The sequence below is a fragment of the Ranitomeya imitator genome, chromosome 5 (genome assembly GCF_032444005.1).
Source record: "Ranitomeya imitator isolate aRanImi1 chromosome 5, aRanImi1.pri, whole genome shotgun sequence".
In the NCBI taxonomy this organism is placed as follows: domain Eukaryota; kingdom Metazoa; phylum Chordata; class Amphibia; order Anura; family Dendrobatidae; genus Ranitomeya; species Ranitomeya imitator.
In genome coordinates this window covers 675,961,224-675,981,632 of record NC_091286.1, presented here as the reverse complement: position 1 = coordinate 675,981,632, position 20,409 = coordinate 675,961,224, and the positions used below count along the sequence as shown (strand labels likewise).

Sequence of the window (20,409 nt, the reverse complement as noted above, 5' to 3'; positions counted from 1 at the left end):
TTTAGGCACATCAGGGGCTCTCCAAACGCAACATGGCGTCCCATCTCAATTCCAGTCAATTTTGCATTGAAAAGTCAAATGGCGCTCCTTTCCTTCCGAGCTCTGCCATGCGCCCAAACAGTGGTTTACCCCCACATATGGGGTATCGTCGCACTCAGGACAAATTGCACAACAACTTTTGTGGTCTAATTTCTTCTCTTACCCTTGGGAAAATAAAAAATTGGTGGCGAAAAATCATTTTTGTGAAAAAATATGATTTTTTATTTTTACGGCTCTGCATTATAACCTTCTGTGAAGCACTTGTTGGGTCAAAGTGCTCACCACACATCTAGATAAGTTCCTTAAGGGGTCTACTTTCCAAAATGGTGTCACTTGTGAGGGGTTCAAATGTTTAGGCACATCAGGGGCTCTCCAAACGCAACATGGCGTCCCATCTCAATTCCAGTCAATTTTGCATTGAAAAGTCAAATGGCGCTCCTTTCCTTCCGAGCTCTGCCATACGCCCAAACAATGGTTTACACCCATATATGGGGTATCAGCGTACTCAGGACAAATTGGACAACAATTTTTGAGGTCCAATTTCTTCTCTTACTCTTGGGAAAATAAAAAATTGGGGGCGAAAATATCATTTTTGTGAAAAAATATGATTTTTTATTTTTACGGCTCTGCATTATAAACTTCTGTGAAGCAATTGGTGGGTCAAAGTGGTCACCACACATCTAGATAAGTTCCTTAGGGTGTCTACTTTCCAAAATGGTGTCACTTGTGGGGGGTTTCAATGTTTAGGCACATGAGGGGCTCTCCAAACGCAACATGGCGTCCCATCTCAATTCCTGTCAATTTTGCATTGAAAAGTCAAATGGCGCTCCTTTCCTTCCGAGCTCTGCCATGCGCCCAAAAAGTGGTTTACCCCCACATATGGGGTATCAGCCTACTCAGGACAGATTGTACAACAACGTTTGGCATCCATTTTATCCTGTTACCCTTGGTAAAATAAAACAAATTGGAGCTGAAATAAATTTTGTGTGAAAAAAAGTTAAATATTCATTTTTATTTAAACATTCCAAAAATTCCTGTGAAACCCCTGAAGGGTTAATAAACTTTTTGAATGTGGTTTTGAGCACCTTGAGGGGTGCAGTTTTTAGAATGGTGTCACACTTGGGTATTTTCTATCATATAGACCCCTCAAAATGACTTCAAATGAGATGTGGTCCCTAAAAAAAAATGGTGTTGTAAAAATGAGAAATTGCTGGTCAACTTTTAACCCTTATAACTCCCTAACAAAAAAAATTTTGGTTCCAAAATTGTGCTGATGTAAAGTAGTCATGTGGGAAATGTTACTTATTAAGTATTTTGCATGACATATCTCTGTGATTTAAGGGCATAAAAATTTAAAGTTGGAAAATTGCTAAATTTTCTAAATTTTCGCCAAATTTCCGTTTTTTTCACAAATAAACGCAAGTTATATCGAATAAATGTTACCACTAACATGAAGTACAATATGTCACGAGAAAACAATGTCAGAATCGCCAAGATCCGTTGAAGCGTTCCAGAGTTATAACCTCATAAAGGGACAGTGGTCAGAATTGTAAAAATTGGCCCGGTCATTAACGTGCAAACCACCCTCGGGGCTTAAGGGGTTAAAGTGAATGTAAGCTTTGGCCTGTGCCTCAGGCAGCAAAATTGGAGGGCGGGTGGAGCATATTACTGTGTTAGGTTTGTCACTAATACTGCCTTATCGAGTGAGAATTCTGATACATTTTAGCTTATTAACCCCTCTGTGACCTTAGACGTACTATCCCGTCGAGGTGCCCTGGGCTTATCTGACCCTGGACGGGATAGTACGTCATAGCGATCGGCAGCGCTCACGGGGGGAGCGCCGCCAATCGCGGCCGGGTGTTAGCTGCTTATCGTAGCTGACATCCGGCACTATGTGCCAGGAGCGGTCACGGACCGCCCCCGGCACATTAACCCCTGGCACACCGCGATCAAAGATGATCGCGATGTGCCGGCGGTGCAGGGAAGCACCGCGCAGGGAGGGGGCTCCCTGCGGGCTTCCCTGAGCCCCCCACAGCAAAGCGATGTGATCGCGTTGCTGCGGGGGTCTTACCTCCCTCCCTCCCTGCTCTAGCCCCGGATCCAAGATGGCCGCGGATCCGGGTCCTGCAGGGAGGGAGGTGGCTTCACAGAGCCTGCTCAGAGCAGGCACTGTGAAGGCTGCAGCGCTGCTAGTCAGATCAGTGATCTGACAGAGTGCTGTGCAAACTGTCAGATCACTGATCTGTGATGTCTTCCCCTGGGACAAAGTAAAAAAGTTAAAAAAATTTTTTCCAAATATGTAAAAAAAAAAAAAAAAATCCAAAATAATGAAAAAAAAAATATATATATATTATTCCCATAAATACATTTCTTCATCTAAATAAAAAAAAACAATAAAAGTACACATATTTAGTATTGCCGCGTCCGTAACGACCCGACCTATAAAACTGGCCCACTAGTTAACCCTTTCAGTAAACACCGTAAGAAAAAAAAAAAAAACGAGGCAAAAAACAACGCTTTATTATCATACCGCCGAACAAAAAGTGGAATAACACGCGATCAAAAAGACAGATATAAATAACCATGGTACCGCTGAAAACGTCATCTTGTCCCACAAAAAACGAGCCACCACACAGCATCATCAGCAAAAATATAAAAAAGTTATAGTCCTGAGAATAAAGCGATGCCAAAATTATTATTTTTTCTGTAAAATAGTTTATATCGTATAAAAGCGCCAAAACATAAAAAAATGATATAAATGAGGTATCGCTGTAATCGTACTGACCCGAAGAATAAAACTGCTTTATCAATTTTACCAAACGCGGAACGGTATAAACGCCTACCCCAATAGAATTTCATGAATAGCTGGTTTTTGGTCATTCTTCCTCACAAAAATCAGAATAAAAAGCGATCAAAAAATGTCACGTGCCCGAAAATGTTTTCAATAAAAACGTCAACTCGTCCCGCAAAAAACAAGACCTCACATGACTCTGTGGACCAAAATATGGAAAAATTATAGCTCTCAAAATGTGGTATTGCACAAAATATTTTATGCAATAAAAAGCGTCTTTCAGTGTGTGACGGCTGCCAATCATAAAAATCCGCTAAAAAACTCGCTATAAAAGTAAATCAAACCTCCCTTCATCACCCCCTTAGTTAGGGAAAAATAAAAAAAATGTATTTATTTCCATTTTCCCATTAGGGCTAGGGTTAGGGCTAGGGTTAGGCCTAGGGTTAGGGCTAGGGTTAGGGCTAGGGTTAGGATTAGGGCTAGGGTTAGGGCTAGGGTTAGAGCTAGAATTAGGGCTAGGGTTAGGGCTAGGGTTAGGGCTAGGGTTAGGGTTAGGGCTAGGGTTAGGGCTAGGGTTAGGGCTAGGGTTAGGGCTAGGGTTAGGGCTAGGGTTAGGGTTAGGTTTAGGGCTAGGGCTAGGGTTAGGGCTAGGGTTAGGGCTAGGGTTAGGGCTAGGGTTAGGGCTAGGATTAGGGCTAGGGCTAGGGTTAGGGTTAGGGCTAGGGCTAGGGTTAGGGCTAGGGTTAGGGCTAGTGTTAGGGTTGGGGCTACAGTTAGGTTTCGGGTTGGGGCTAAAGTTAGGGTTAGGGTTTAGATTACATTTACGGTTGGGAATAGGGTTGGGATTAGAGTTAGGGGTGTGTCAGGGTTAGAGGTGTGGTTAGGGTTACCGTTGGAATTAGGGTTAGGGGTGTGTTTAGATTAGGGTTTCAGTTATAATTGGGGGGTTTCCACTGTTTCGGCACATCAGGTGCTCTCCAAATACGACATGGCGTCCGATCTCAATTCCAGCCAATTCTGCATTGAAAAAGTAAGACAGTGCTCCTTCCCTTCCGAGCTCTCCCGTGTGCCCAAACAGGGGTTTACCCCAACATATGGGGTATCAGCGTACTCAGGACAAATAGGACAACAACTTTTGTGGTCCAATTTCTCCTGTTACCCTTGGGAAAATACAAAACTGGGGGCTAAAAAATAATTTTTGTGGGAAAACAAAAAGATTTTTTATTTTCACGGCTCTGCGTTATAAAATGTAGTGAAACACTTGGGGGTTCAAAGTTCTCACAACAAATCTAGATAAGTTCATTGAGGGGTCTAGTTTCCAATATGGGGTCACTTGTGGGGGGTTTCTACTGTTTAGGTACATTAGGGGCTCTGCAAACGCAATGTGACGCCTGCAGACCAATCCTTCTAAGTCTGCATTCCAAATGATGCTCCTTCCCTTCCGAGCCCTCCCATGCGCCCAGACGGTGGTTCCCCCCACATATCGGGTATCAGCGTACTCAGGACAAATTGGACAACAACATTTAGGGTCCAATTTCTCTTGCTAACCTTGGAAAAATACAAAACTGGGGGCTAAAATATAATTTTTGTGGAAAAAAAATATTTTTTATTTGCACGGCTCTGCGTTATAAACTGTAATGAAATACTTGGGGGTTCAAAGCTCTCACAACACATCAAGATGAGTTCCTTAGGGGGTCTAGTTTCCAAAATGGTGTCACTTGTGGGGGGTTTCTACTGTTTACGTACATTAGGGGCTCTGCAAACGCAATGTGACGCCTGCAGACCATTCCATCTAAGTCTGCATTCCAAATGGTGCTCCTTCCCTTCCGAGCCCTCCCATGCGCCCAAACGGTGGTTCCCCCCCCACATATGGGGTATCAGCGTACTCAGGACAAATTGGACAACAACTTTTGGGGTCCAATTTCTCCTGTTACCCTAGGGAAAATACAAAACTGGGGGCTAAAAAATAATTTTTGTGGGAAAAAAATTTTGTTTTATTTTTATGGCTCTGCATTATAAACTTCTGTGAAGCACTTGGTGGGTCAAAGTGCTCACCACACCTCTAGATAAGTTCCTTAGGGGGTCTACTTTCCAAAATGGTGTCACTTGTGGGGGGTTTCAATGTTTAGGCACATCAGTGGCTCTCCAAACGCAATATGGCGTCCCATCTCAATTTCTGTCAATTTTGCATTGAAAAGTCAAACGGCGCTCCTTCCCTTCCGAGCTCTCCCATGTGCCCAAACAGTGGTTTACTGCCACATATAGGGTATCAGCGTACTCAGGACAAATTGGACAACAACTTTTGAGGTCCAATTTCTTCTCTTACCCTTGGAAAAATAAAAAATTGGGGGCAAAAATATAATTTTTGTGAAAAAATATTATTTTTTATTTTTACGGTTCTGCATTATAAACTTCTGTGAAGCACTTGGTGGGTCAAAGTGCTCACCACACCTCTAGATAAGTTCCTTAGGGGGTCTACTTTCCAAAATGGTGTCACTTGTGGGGGGTTTCAATGTTTAGGCACATCAGTGGCTCTCCAAACGCAACATGGCGTCCCATCTCAATTCCTGTCAATTTTGCATTGAAAAGTCAAACGGTGCTCCTTCCCTTCCGAGCTCTCCCATGCGCCCAAACAGTGGTTTACTGCCACATATGGGGTATCAGCGTACTCAGGACAAATTGGACAACTTTTGGGGTCCATTTTCTCCTGTTACCCTTGGTAAAATAAAACAAATTGGAGCTGAAGTAAATGTTTTGTGTAAAAAAGTTAAATGTTCATTTTTATTTAAACATTCCAAAAATTCCTATTAAACACCTGAAGGGTTAATAAACTTCTTGAATGTGGTTTTGAGCACCTTGAGGGGTGTAGTTTTTAGAATGGTGTCACACTTGGGTATTTTCTATCATGTAGACCCCTCAAAATGACTTCAAATGAGATGTGGTCCCTAAAAAAAAAATGGTGTTGTAAAAATGAGAAATTGCTGGTCAACTTTTAACCCTTATAACTCCCTAACAAAAAAAAAATTTGGTTCCAAAATTATGCTGATGTAAAGGAGACATGTGGGAAATGTTACTTATTAAGTATTTTGTGTGACATATCTCTGTGATTTAATTGCATAAAAATTCAAAGTTTGAAAATTGCGAAATTTTCAAAATTTTCGCCAAATTTCCGTTTTTTTCACAAATAAATGCAGGTACTATCAAAGAAATTTTACCACTATCATGAAGTACAATATGTCACGAGAAAACAGTGTCAGAATCACCAGGATCCGTTGAAGCGTTCCAGAGTTATAACCTCATAAAGGGACAGTGGTCAGAATTGTAAAAATTGGCCTGGTCATTGACGTGCAAACCACCCTTGGGGGTAAAGGGGTTAAATCTGCTCCTATAATAAAAAATAAAGATTCCGGGTCAATAGGAAAAAAAGTGGGTTCATAATGTGGGGTCTATATAGATTGGGTCTCATCTTGAGTTTTCATAAATCATGGCTCTGATCTAGGATCTCTATAGATGGGGGCTCTGTTTTCTTATTTGTAGAGATAGAGGAGTCCGATTTAAGGTCTACGTAGTTGATGGTCTGAGCTGGGCTCTTTATCAAAGATCTGTATAGATGAGTGGTCTGGACTACGATCTGTATAGATTTGGGTTCACATGGGATATGCTTATACAGGGTGGTCCATTTATATGGATACACCTGGGCGGGCCATTTATAAAGTTGCATCCAAAATGGCCAACTACAAAATGTCCACCATGGTCGCCACCCATCTTGAAAAGTTTTCCCCCTCCCATATACTAATGTGCCACAAGCAGGAAGTTGATATCACCAACCATTCCCATTTTATTTTGGTGTATCCATATACATGGCCCACCCTGTATATTTGGGACTTTAATTGGGCTCTGGTAGGGTATAGTCAGTGTTCTTTAAAAACGAAAGTCTGATATGGAATTTTCATAAATTGGAATCTAAGGATAGATGGGGCTATGATTTGGAATCTGAATACATGGAGGATCGGGTCAAGTGTTTGTATTGGTTGCAATGATCCTGTCAGGTGTCCGTGTTTATTTTGGGACATGTTGAGTGGGCTAATAGACTATGGACTATTTGTGATTCTATGATACGTAGCTGATAGTGATGACAAAGATTGCCAATAGCATACTGCAATTGTGAATACAAGGAGCAGAAGCTTATACAATACAAAGTAAGGCTATGTTCACTCCATGGCATAGGGAACTCCACTCCAGATTATTATTTGATTATTATTTCTACTACATATTGACCCCATTGTAATTGAAACCTGTTGTGCCACAAACAACATACAGTGCCTTGCGAAAGTATTCGTCCCCCTTGAACTTTCAACCTTTTCCCACATATCATGTTTAAACATAAAGATACCAAATGTAAATTTTTGGCGAAGAATCAACAACAAGTGGAACACAATTGTGAAGTTGAACAAAATTTATTGGTTATTTTAATTTTTTGTGGAAATTCAAAAACTGAAAAGTGGGGCTTACAATATTATTCGGCCCCTTTACTTTCAGTGCAGCAAACTCACTTTAGAAGTTCATTGTGGATCTCTGAATGATCCAATGTTGTCCTAAATGCCTAATGATGATTAATATAATCCACCTGTGTGTAATCAAGTCTCCGTATAAATGCACCTGCTCTGTGATAGTCTCAGGGTTCTGTTTGAAGCACATCATGAAGACCAAGGAACACAGCAGGCAGGTTCGTGATACTGATGTGGAGAAGTTTAAAGCTGGATTTGGATACAAAATGATTTCCAAAACTTTAAACATCCCAAGGAGCACTGTGCAAGCAATCATATTGAAATGGAAGGAGTATCATACCACTGCAAATCTACCAAGACCCGGCCGTCCCTCTAAACTTTCATCTCAAACAAGGAGAAGACTGATCAGAGATGCAGCCAAGAGGCCCATGATCACTCTGGATGAACTGCAGAGATCTACCGCTGAGGTGGGACAGTCTGTCCATAGGACAACAATCAGTCGTACACTGCACAAATCTGGCCTTTATGGAAGAGTGGCAAGAAAAAAAGCCATTTCTCAAAGATATCCATAAAAAGTGTCATTTAAAGTTTGCAACAAGCCACCTGGGAGACACACCAAACATGTGGAAGAAGGTGCTCTGGTCAGATGAAAACAAAATCGAAGTTTTTGGCAACAATGCCAAACGATATGTTTGGCATAAAGGCAACACAAGTCATCACCGTGAAGACGCCATCCCCACTGTCAAACATGGTGGTGGCAGCATCATAGTTTGGGCAGTTCTTCAGCAGGGACAGGGAAGATGATTAAAATTGATGAGAAGATGGATGGAGCCAAATACAGGACCATTCTTGAAGAAAACCTGTTGGAGTCTGCAAAAGACCTGAGACTGGGACGGAGATTTGTCTTCCAACAAGACAATGATCCCAAACATAAAGCAAAATCTACAATGGAATGGTTCACAAATAAACGTATCCAGGTGTTAGAATGGCCAAGTCAAAGTCCAGACCTCAATCCAATCGAGAATCTGTGGGTGGAAAGAGCTGAAAACTGCTGTTCACAAATGATCTCCATCAAACCTCACTGAGCTCGAGCTGTTGGCCAAGGAAGAATGGGCAAGAATTTCAGTCTCTCGATGTACAAAACTGATAGAGACATACCCCAAGCGTCTTGCAGCTGTAATCACAGGAAAAGGTGGAGCAACAAAGTATTAAGTTAAAGGGGCCGAATAATATTGCACGCCCCACTTTTCAGTTTTTGATTTTCCACAAAAATGTAAAATAACCAATAAATTTCGTTCAACTTGTTGTTGATTCTTCACCAAAAATATACATTTGATATCTTTATGTTTGAAGCATGATATGTGGGAAAAGGTTGAAAAGTTCAAGGGGGCCGAATACTTTCACAAGGCACTGTATATCATACACACACTAGTTAACAGCATCATTACTGGACATCTATCCTCTGGGGAATCCACCAACCATAAGAGCTGGGGAACCTAAAGTCCTCTGTGTGAATGGAGCAGATGTAAGCATGTGCAACCACACCCCTAAAAACTTCTATCACGGAGCAATGATTGCACATGCTCACTACAATTTTACTCACACTAGAGACTTTCAAAACTTTGGAACCCTGTTTTCTTAACTGTTTGGGGTTCCAGCAGTTTGAATTCCAAAGATTGTACATTTATTTAATTATCCCGTGGAAATGTGATATTTATGTGATAACCTTTTAAAAAAGGCCAAATGTTGAATGTGGAGTATAAAGAATAAGTAAAATAAGATTCTAACTATTTCCCATTTTATGACAGAGGAAACGTAAAAAAGAACATGAATACCCCGTATGAAGCCGGAAAAGCATGTGCCCAATGTGAAAATGATTGTGTGAATGGCCTGTGTGGTAAGATTTTGTTCCTTTTAGCTTAAATAAATATGAAGTTATTATGTTCCCAACTTTGGGGCCCGCAAATAATGTGAAAGCAGGTGTTCCATGGACTTAGATGAACTTTTCATAAAGAGAATAATGAGAATAACTAAAACTGGGAAATACTTCAAAAGCAGAAACACCCTTTAACCCTGCTGTTGTCTTCGGTCAAAAACGACCGACCTTGAACTTCAATATTCTTTAACATTTTCAAGATGCGGCTCTGAAACCCGTGGCCGACCGACCCATCCTCATTTAAGTCAATCAACCACAAGTTTCAGAACCGCATCTTGAACACCCCAAAAAATACCAAAGTTCAAAATCGGTCTCCCCAGACCGAAGACAACAGCAGGGTTTAAAAGAATTTGGATCAGAATATATAAAACTCATTAAAAGAGTCACCAATTGTAGCCCCTTTCAACTTTTCTATTAGCCATAAATACTCTTTCTAACTAGCAGAGCACATCTATGAACGACCAGGATTTATTGAAATTGAATTAAAAAGACTTTAAAAGACAGAGCTCCCTGTGCAGATAATACGAAGAGTAGCTTTCAGACTGGTCGGCATGGTATGATTAATTACGTAAACTGGGGCTATATTAAAATATAATCCCATTGCAGCAACCACTAGGAACAGACATGAAAGATATAAACATCTTTTCACTGATTTTTTTTTCTTTTAAATGTTCATTTGATTCCCAAATGAAAAATTAGGCAATGGTCTAAATAGCCTAAATTATAAATTGACTACGTTTTTGTTGTTGTACAGCCTGTGGAGTTTCTTCACATAGCTGGCTGCGTCGTTCCTTCTTAGATACTTTCCGCAGCTTGGTGTTTTTGGTTTTGTATAGGCTCGCTACTCTCCACTGTCCTGATCTTAGTATTAGAGTTTGCAGCACAGAATGGGAGAGGACGTACTGGGCAGATCCAGCACGTATTGCTGGGAGAGACACTCCCACAAGTCTGAAACGAGGATCTGCCAGGAATTAAGTTTGCGATCTTAAAAGTAGTGTAACATTTTCAACTAAAAGTAACCACAATCATTTCTAAAAGTCTTTTTTTTTTGTATTTCAACTTTTCTTTGCTAATTTGCGTCACTCATTTGCATACAGCAGACTCCATTCATTTTAGTATGGCCGAGAGTGAGAGAATAATTGGATTAGTGTAGTCCTTTACTTCTACATAGATATAAGACAAATAGATAGATAAAGAGATAATAGATAGATAGATCGATAGATAGATAGATAGATAGATAGATAGATAGATAGATAGATAATAGATAGATAGATAGATAATATATAGATGATAGATAGATAGATAGATAGATAGATAGATAGATAGATAGATAGATAGATAGATAGATAGATAGATAGATAGATAGATAGATAGATAGATAATAGATAGATGATAGATAGAATGGTCCAAGATGTCGGCCCCAAAATACAAAGATGCCATCAACAGACCAGAGATCAAGGAGAAGCTCCAATGTTTCCATAATAACGTGTATGAACTCAACCCAGAAGGAGTACACCTAGCGGTAAGAGACCTTGACGACATTCTATATGCCATGGCAGAAATGTCTGACCTGAAAAGAAGCATCAACAAGTGACCGAGTAAACAAAATCCCAACAACTGGTTTGACAAAGAATGCAAGACCATATGGAAGGCCCTAAGAATGGCCTCAAATAAAAAACACAGAGACCCCAATAACCCCACTCTGAGAGAAGCCTACCACACCGTACAACGAAATTACAAAGCCATCCTCAGAAAGAAAAAGCAAAACGACGTCTCTACCAAACTCCTCCAACTCCAAGATGCCCTTGAAGACAACAAATTTTGGGAACTGTGGAATCACCTTGGATCCAACCAGAAAAGCAACAGCCTCCACATCCAGAGCGGCAACATCTGGCTCCAGTACTTCAAGGACCTCTACAATGACATCCCAAGTAAAGACCTGAACCTGGCACAAAAAGAGCTTGTGAAAAAACTGAAAGATATGGAGGAAAAGTTCAAATATTTCCAAAATCCTCTGGATACACCAATCACACTGACAGAAATAACAGAAAGGATCACACAGATGAAGGTAAAAAAGCCAGTGGTCCAGATGGGATCCTCCCAGAAATGCTGAAATACAGCCCTCCAGACATCCAGGCTGCGATAACAAAACTATTTAATATTGTACTGCAGGCCGGCTGCTTCCCCAAAAACTGGAACCAAGGCCTCATAACCCCTATACACAAAAATGGGGACAAGTACGACCCATCAAACTACCGAGGGATATGTGTCAGCAGCAACCTGGGTAAACTCTTCAACTGCATCCTGAACAAGAGGATCCTCACCTTCCTCACCGAGCACAACGTCATCAGCAAGAGCCAAGCAGGGTTCATGCCAAACCACCGCACCACTGACCACATCTACACTCTGCACAGCCTCATCAAGAGCCACGTCCACAATACAAAGAACGGGAAGATATATGCTTGTTTTGTGGACTTCAAGAAGGCCTTCGACTCAGTGTGGCACCCAGGACTATTCCTAAAATTGCTGGGAAGCGGAATAGGAGGCAAAACATATGATGTCATCCGAAGCTCCTACACTGAGAAGAGTTGCAGTGTGAAGGTCAACGGAAGGAGGACGGTCTATTTCCAACAGAGTCGAGGAGTGAGACAGGGCTGCAGCCTCAGTCCAATGCGCTTGAACATCTACATCAATGAGCTGGCAGTGGCCCTAGAGTCCTCCTCAGCACCAGGACTCACCCTCCTTGACACCCAGGTGAAATTTCTGCTGTATGCATATGACCTTGTGCTGTTATCACCAACTGAGAAAGGCCTCCAAGATCACCTGAAAATCCTAGAGACCTTCAGCAGCACATGGGCACTGCCAATCAACGAGAAAAAAACTAATATCATGGTGTTCCAGAAAAGAAAGCAGAAACCGTCCACTTACTGAAACCAACAGGTACACCTACCTGGGCCTAGAACTCAGCCAGTCAGGGAGCTTCAAGCAAGCCATAGAGTCACTAAAAGACAAGGCATCCAAAGCCTTCTATGCCATCAGAAGGCATCTGTACCACCTCAAGGCACCAGTAACCGTATGGCTAAAAATTTTTGACTCCATCATTGCCCCAATTCTTCTATACGGTAGTGAGGTCTGGGGCCCAGTCTCATACCCAAACTGGTCAAAGTGGGACGCTGGGCCGACAGAAATATTCCACCTAGAGTTCTGCAAGCATCTTCTCCAAGTCCATCGAAGCACATCAAATAGCGCTTGCTGAGCAGAGCTGGGCAGATTCCCACTACACATCGCAATAAAGAAGAAGGCACTGTCATTCAAGGCTCATCTACAAAGTAGCAGTCCCAGCTCCTACCATCACAAAGCCTTCCAACACCAGGAAGCCTCAAGAAGCCTCCCAAGAAAAAGTACCCAAAGCCAGTCTGACCAAGCCATCAACCTCCATGGCCTGACAAAAGGTGAAATCCAGAAAATGGTATACAAAGTCAAAGCGGAATATCTCAGCATCTGGAGGAACGACATAAACAAATCCAAGAAACTGACAATATACCGGAATCTACAGAGGGAGTACAAACTGGCCCCATATCTAGAGAAACTAGAAAACCCCAAAGATCGACAGATCCTGAGGCGGTACAGACTGAGCGCCCACAGCCTACTCATCGAATCCGGGCGGCACCGACAGAACTACAAGCCTCGAGAGAGCAGACTCTGCCAGCAGTGCCCCCAGGAGGCCGTGGAGGATGGGGCCCACTTCCTGCTGAGGTGCCTCAAATACTCCGCAGTGAGGGACACTCACTTCAAGAGACTGTCTGATCTCCTCCCAGACTTCACCTCCAAGGAGGAGGAAGAGAAACTGTCGATAATACTGGGGGAAGAGGAAAGTGCAGTGGCCGTAGCAGCGGAATATGTCAGTGCCTGCCACAGGCTAAGAGGAGCCTGATATGTCATGGACTCCCGTACCCCAACACTGGACATATCCCTATCCCCCAACTAAAGAGCTTGATATGTCATGGACTCCTATACCCCACCCTGGAAACATCCCCTATCCACTAAAAGGAATTTGATATTCCCTGGACCTCTATATGCCCCCCCCCCTCCCCCACCCCCGTATTTTTACCATATGCTTCGGCAATGCTAACATGTACTTAGTTCTGCCAATAAAGCTCATTTGAATTTGAATTTGATAGATAGATAATAGATAGATAGAAGATAGATAGATGATAGATGATAGATAGATAGATAGATACATAATAGATAGATAGATAGATGATAGATAGATAGAAAGATACATAATAGATAGATAGATAGATGATAGATAGATAGATAGATAGATAGATAGATAGATAGATAATAGATAGATAGATAGATATAGATAGATAATAGATAGATAGATAGATAGATAAATAATAGATAGATAATAGATAGATAGATAGATAGATAGATAGATAGATAGATAGATAATAGATAGATAGATATAGATAATAGATAGATAGATAATAGATAGATAGATAGATAGATAATAGATAGACAGATAATAGATAGATAGATAGATAATAGATAGATAGATAATAGATAGATAGATAGATAGATAGATAGATAGATAGATAGATAGATAATAGATAGATAGATAATAGATACATAATAGATAGATAGATAGATGATAGATAGATAGATTGATAGATAATAGATAGATAGATAGATATAGATAGATAGATAGATAGATAGATAGATAGATAGATAGATAGATAGATAAATAATAGATAGATAATAGATAGATAGATAGATAGATAGATAGATAGATAGATAGATAATAGATAAATAGATAATAGATAGATAGATATAGATAATAGATAGATAGATAATAGATAGATAGATAGATAATAGATAGACAGATAATAGATAGATAGATAGATAGATAGATAGATAATAGATAGATAGATAATAGATAGATAGATAGATAGATAGATAGATAGATAGATAGATAATAGATAGATAGATAATAGATAGATAGATAGATAATAGATAGATAGATAGATAGATAGATGATAGATAGATAGATATATAGATAATAGATAGATAGATAGATAGATAGATAATAGATAGATAGATAATAGATATATAATAGATAGATAGATAGATAGATATATAGATATAGATAATAGATAGATAGATAATAGATAGATAGATAGATAAATAATAGATAGATAATAGATAGATAGATAGATAGATGATAGATAGATAGATAATAGATAGATAGATAGATAGATAATAGATAGATAGATAGATAGATAGATAGATAATAGATAGATAGATAATAGATAGATATAGATAATAGATAGATAGATAATAGATAGATAGATAGATAGATAGATAGATAGACAGATAATAGATAGATAGATACATAATAGATAGATAGATAATAGATAGATAGATAGATAGATAATAGATAGATAGATAGATAATAGATAGATAGATAGATAATAGATAGATAGATAATAGATAGATAATAGATAGATAGATAGATAGATAGATAGATAGATAGATGATAGATAGATAGATATATAGATAATAGATAGATAGATAGATAGATAGATAATAGATAGATAGATAATAGATAGATAATAGATAGATAGATAGATATATAGATATAGATAATAGATAGATAGATAATAGATAGATAGATAGATAAATAATAGATAGATAATAGATAGATAGATAGATAGATAGATAGATAGATAGATAATAGATAGATAGATAATAGATAGATAGATAGATAGATAGATAATAGATAGATAGATAGATAGATAGATAGATAGATAGATAGATAGATAGATAGAGAGATAATAGATAGATAGATAGATAGATAGATAGTTATAATAGATAGATAGATAATAGATAGATAGATAGATAGATAATAGATAGATAGATATAGATAATAGATAGATAGATAATAGATAGATAGATAGATAATAGATAGATAGATATATAATAGATAGATAGATAGATAGATAGATAGATAGATAATAGATAGATAGATAAATAGATAATAGATAGATAGATAGATACATAATAGATAGATCGATAGATACATAATAGATAGATAGATAGATAGATAGATAGATAATAGATAGATAGGTAATAGATAGATAGATACATAATAGATAGATAGATCAATTCTAAACTTCAGATGCAGTCGAAGTTCAGACTTTCAGCTTTCATTTGAGGGTATCCACATTAAAATTGAATGAAGGGTTTAGGAGTTTCAGCTCCTTAACATGTGCCACCCTGTTTTTATAGGGAACAAAAGTATTTGGACAGATTCAATAATTTTAAATGAAATGTTCATTTTTAGTACTTGGTTGAAAACCCTTTGTTGGCAATGACTGCCTGAAGTCTTGAACTCCTGGACATCACCAGACGCTGTGTTTCCTCCTTTTTGATGCTCGGCCAGGCCTTCACTGCGGTGGTTTTCAGTTGCTGTTTGTTTGTTGGCCTTTCTGTCTGAAGTTTAGTCTTTAACAAGTGAAATGCTGCTCAATTGGGTTGAGATCAGGTGACTGACTTGGCCATTCAAGAATATTCCACTTCTTTGCTTTAATAAACTCCTGGGTTGCTTTGGCTTTATGTTTTGGGTCATTGTCCATCTGTAGTATGAAACGACGACCAATCAGTTTGGCTGCATTTGGCTGGATCTGAGCACACAGTATGGCGGCTCTGAATACCTCAGAAGTCATTCGGCTGCTTCTGTCCTATGTCACATCATTAATAAACACTAGTGACCCAGTGCCACTGGCAGCCATGCATGCCCAAGCCATCACACTGCCTCCGCCGTGTTTTACAGATGATGTGGTATGCTTTGGATCATGAGCTGTATCACGCCTTCGCCATACTTTTCTCTTTCCATCATTCTGGTAGAGGTTGATCTTGGTTTCATCTGTCCAAAGAATGTTCTTCCAGAACTGTGCTGGCTTTTTTAGATGTTTTTAGCAAAGTCCAGTCTAGCCTTCTTATTCTTGATGCTTATGAGTGGCTGCACCGTGCAGTGAACCCTCTGTATTTACTTTTCTGCAGTCTTCTCTTTATGGTAGATTTGGATATTGATACGCCGACCTCCTGGAGAGTGTTGTCACTTGGTTGGCTGTTGTGAAGGGGTTTCTCTTCACCATGGAGATTATTCTGCGATCATCCACCACTGTTGTCTTCCGTGGGCGCCCAGGTCTTTTTGCATAGATGAGTTCACCAGTGCTTTCTTTCTTTCTCGGGATGTACCAAACTGTAGATTTTGCCACTCCTAATATTGTAGCAATTTCTCGGATGGGTTTTTCTGTTTTCGCAGCTTAAGGATGGCTTGTTTCACCTGCATGGAGAGCTCCTTTGACCACATGTTTACTTCACAGCAAAACCTTCCAAATGCAGCACCGCACCTCAAATCAACTCCAGGCCTTTTATCTGCTTAATTGAGAATGACATAACGAAGGGATTGTCCACACCTGTCTATGAAATAGCCTTGGAGTCAATTGTCCAATTACTTTTGATCCCTTTAAAAACAGGGTGGCACATGTTAAGGAGCTGAAACTCCTAAACCCTTCAACCAATTTTAATGTGGATACCCTCAAATGAAAGCTGAAAGTCTGAACTTCAACTGCATCTGAATTGTTTTGGTTTTAAATTCATTGTGGTAATGTCTATAACCAAAATTAGAAAAATGTTGTCTCTGTCCAAATATATATGGACCTAACTGTAGATAGATAGATAGATAATAGATAGATAATAGATAGATAGATACATAATAGATAGATAGATAGATAGATAGATACATAATAGATAGATCGATAGATACATAATAGATAGATAGATAGATAGATAGATAGATAGATAGATAGATAGATAGATAATAGATAGATAGGTAATAGATAGATAGATACATAATAGATAGATAGATCAATTCTAAACTTTTGGTGCTTGTTTAGATCTTCTAGGTAAAGTCCTGTGATCACAGCAGCATCAACATGGATTCTTGTAGGCAATCCCTCTCTTCTGCGGCAATGTAAGGGACAGCGAAGAGGCGATGCCAGTGTTCTCTCATCCTGTATATACCTGTATACACCATGCTGGGACCAAGTTATAACTTTTCAGTGTTCTATCAGTGAATTAAGAGCTGTTTACAGCACAATGACTGAGCGTTCAGTGGGAAGTCTTTAGTTTGTCACTGTTGGTTTCAGTGTAAATCTTTATTACTGGGAAAAAAAATCATTTTTAATACATTGCAGTAATGGTTGCTCTCATTTATTTCAGCGAATGCCTGTCCACACGATGACGACTATGACGAATGTCCAACGTACAAGGAATTATGTGACTCAGACGAGGAAGGAATAGATGAGGAGTATCAGATTAGGAACATTTGTAAAGAGACTTGTTACTGCGACGAAGAGATTCGTTAATCCTTCTAATATCCGGCAGATCAGCTAATGCATCATGTACCAATCAATGATAGTTTGCAGACCATATTTCTTGTATTTCTTATGTGACACATTAAAATTTAAGGAGAAAATAAAACTGCGTGCCATTGATTTTTTTATTCTTTTTTTTTTTGTTCTAAAGAGCAACCTTTCCACTGACATTTAGTGAGACCGTCATCTATCTATCTATTATCTATCTATCTATCTATCTATCTATCTATCTATCTATCTATCTATCTATCTATCATAACTATCTATTATCTATCTATCTATCATAACTATCTATTATCTATCTATCTATTATCTATCTATCTATCTATCTATCTATCTATCTATTATCTATCTATCTATTATCTATCTATCTATCTATCATAACTATCTATTATCTATCTATCTATTATCTATCTATCTATCTATCTATCTATCTATCTATCATAACTATCTATCTATCTATCTATCTATCTATCATAACTATCTATTATCTATCTATCTATCTATCTATCTATCTATCTATCTATCTATCTATCTATCTATCTATCTATCTATCTATCTATCATAACTATCTATTATCTATCTATCTATCTATCTATCTATCTATCTATTATCTATCTATCTATCTATCTATCTATCTATCATCTATCTATCATAACTATCTATTATCTATCTATCTATCTATCTATCTATCTATCTATCTATCTATCTATCTATCTATCTATCATAACTATCTATTATCTATCTATCTATCTATCTATCTATCTATCTATCTATCTATCTATCTATCTATCTATCTATCTATTATCTATCTATCTATCATAACTATCTATCTATTATAACTATCTATCTATCTATCTATCTATCTATCTATCTATCTATCTATCTATCTATCTATCTATCATCTATCTATCATCTATCTATCTATCTATCTATCTATCTATGATAACTATCTATTATCTATCTATCTATCATCTATCTATCTATCTATCTATCTATCTATCTATCTATCTATCTATCATATCTATCTATCTATCTATCTATCTATCTATCTATCTATCTATCTATCTATCTATCTATCTATCTATCTATCTACTGTATCTATCTACTGTATCTATCTATTATAACTATCTATCATCTATCTATCTATCTATCTATCTATCTATCTATCTATCTATCTATCTATCTATCTATCTATCTATTATAACTATCTATTATCTATCTATCTATCTATCTATCTATCTATCTATCTATCTATCTATCTATCTATCTATCTATCGAAAAAAATTAGAACAGCATCATATTACCAAACTTATAGTGCAAAGCTCTCCAAACCAATATTCCAATGATTCCAATAATATGAGAAAAAAAGGAAAACAGCACACCAAAAAATAATAGAAAAAATGGGCTTTTAATGCCTGAACGGCGTGGCAAAAGATATATGCGAGAAAAAATACATGTAGCCGCAGTAAATCCAAATGACCTTAGTAGTCACCCTGTTTTCATTCACTTGACTACACGGATACTGAGAACATATTTAAATAAAGTGCTTTATGTGCTGCATATATCTTTTTCATGAGCATATGCCTACATATCTATAGTGTACAGCCAGCTATCCTGACATAAGTACAGTTTTGTGCATATTTACCTATATATTTAACTGTACTATTAGTAGGACAGCATAGAGTCAGTACAATCTACTATAGTCAGTACTGGTCGTTCATAATTTTATTGGAGACTTATAGGCTGTCGCGCTGGTTTAGATGGTTATTTTTAGCCAGGACTCCACGGTATAACTACAAAAGCATTTCTGGACAAAATACAGTAGTCTAGTCTGAGGAACATTTCGAGGTGCATCTATTGGGTTTATTATTATGGATCTAATGTGATCCATATTTTTGTTTGTTTTTTGTCTGTGTTCACTAGTTTTCTAGGGACTACCCAGGGATAGAAGGGAGAGCCGCCGTGGAGCGGGGGCGCCACATCGCTTTATAGGGTGCCAACCTCCGCTGTTAGGAAGGATAACAGATTCCAGGGCCTATTAGGGCTAATATAGGCATATTGTATCCCAAAAAATTTTTTTGATTGTTTCATTTGGTGATTTTTTATTTTTATTTTTGCTTTTTCACATTTTTTTCATTTTTTCTAATTGTGTTTTTTTGGGCACTACTATTTATTGATATAGAGGGTACGTTCAACATTTAACTGTACCTCTATTCCCTGGAGGGTCCCTATAGGGATGTGTTTTGATTTTTTATTTTTAATATATTGTGGCATTGTACGTAATTTATAATAAAGATTGATGCTTTTAGGGGTAGAGTTTTTTCTGTTTTGGTTGGTCTAGTCATTTACTCCCCTTTCAAATTATTGGTAGGATAGTTGTGTTTTTTTTTAAGGTATTGGGCCCCAAGTAGACAACCAGCTGATCACCGTATTGAAACCTACATTGATTTGGTCTCTAGGGTGGTGATGGCCATAATTTTCAAGGAATCTCCCAGGGTAAGACCAAATCTAGATAAGAGACAAATTGTTCCACTTCAAATTTTGCAAAATAAGATGTCCATTATTTATAAACCAGCCGATAAAGGTAGAGCCTTGGTGGTTCAAGACCGATTTGACTATGTGGATGAAATATCTCGACAATTGGCAGCTGAGGAGGTATATGCAGCGCCCCAGAGTCCTGGTCGTTGC

At 38.4% G+C, this 20,409-nt stretch overlaps 1 protein-coding gene across 1 annotated transcript in view; it reads left to right on the top strand.

Annotated features, from left to right (window-relative positions):
• Window positions 1-17,815, top strand: part of LOC138680976 (serotriflin-like) — a 37,594-nt gene extending 19,779 nt beyond the window's left edge. The window contains exons 7-8 of the mRNA XM_069768161.1: window positions 9,147-9,235; window positions 17,564-17,815. Of these exons, the coding sequence (XP_069624262.1) occupies window positions 9,147-9,235; window positions 17,564-17,709 (235 nt within the window). The 3' untranslated portion in view covers window positions 17,710-17,815. The remainder of the gene's footprint in view (window positions 1-9,146; window positions 9,236-17,563) is intronic.
• Window positions 17,816-20,409: the final 2,594 nt, after the last annotated feature.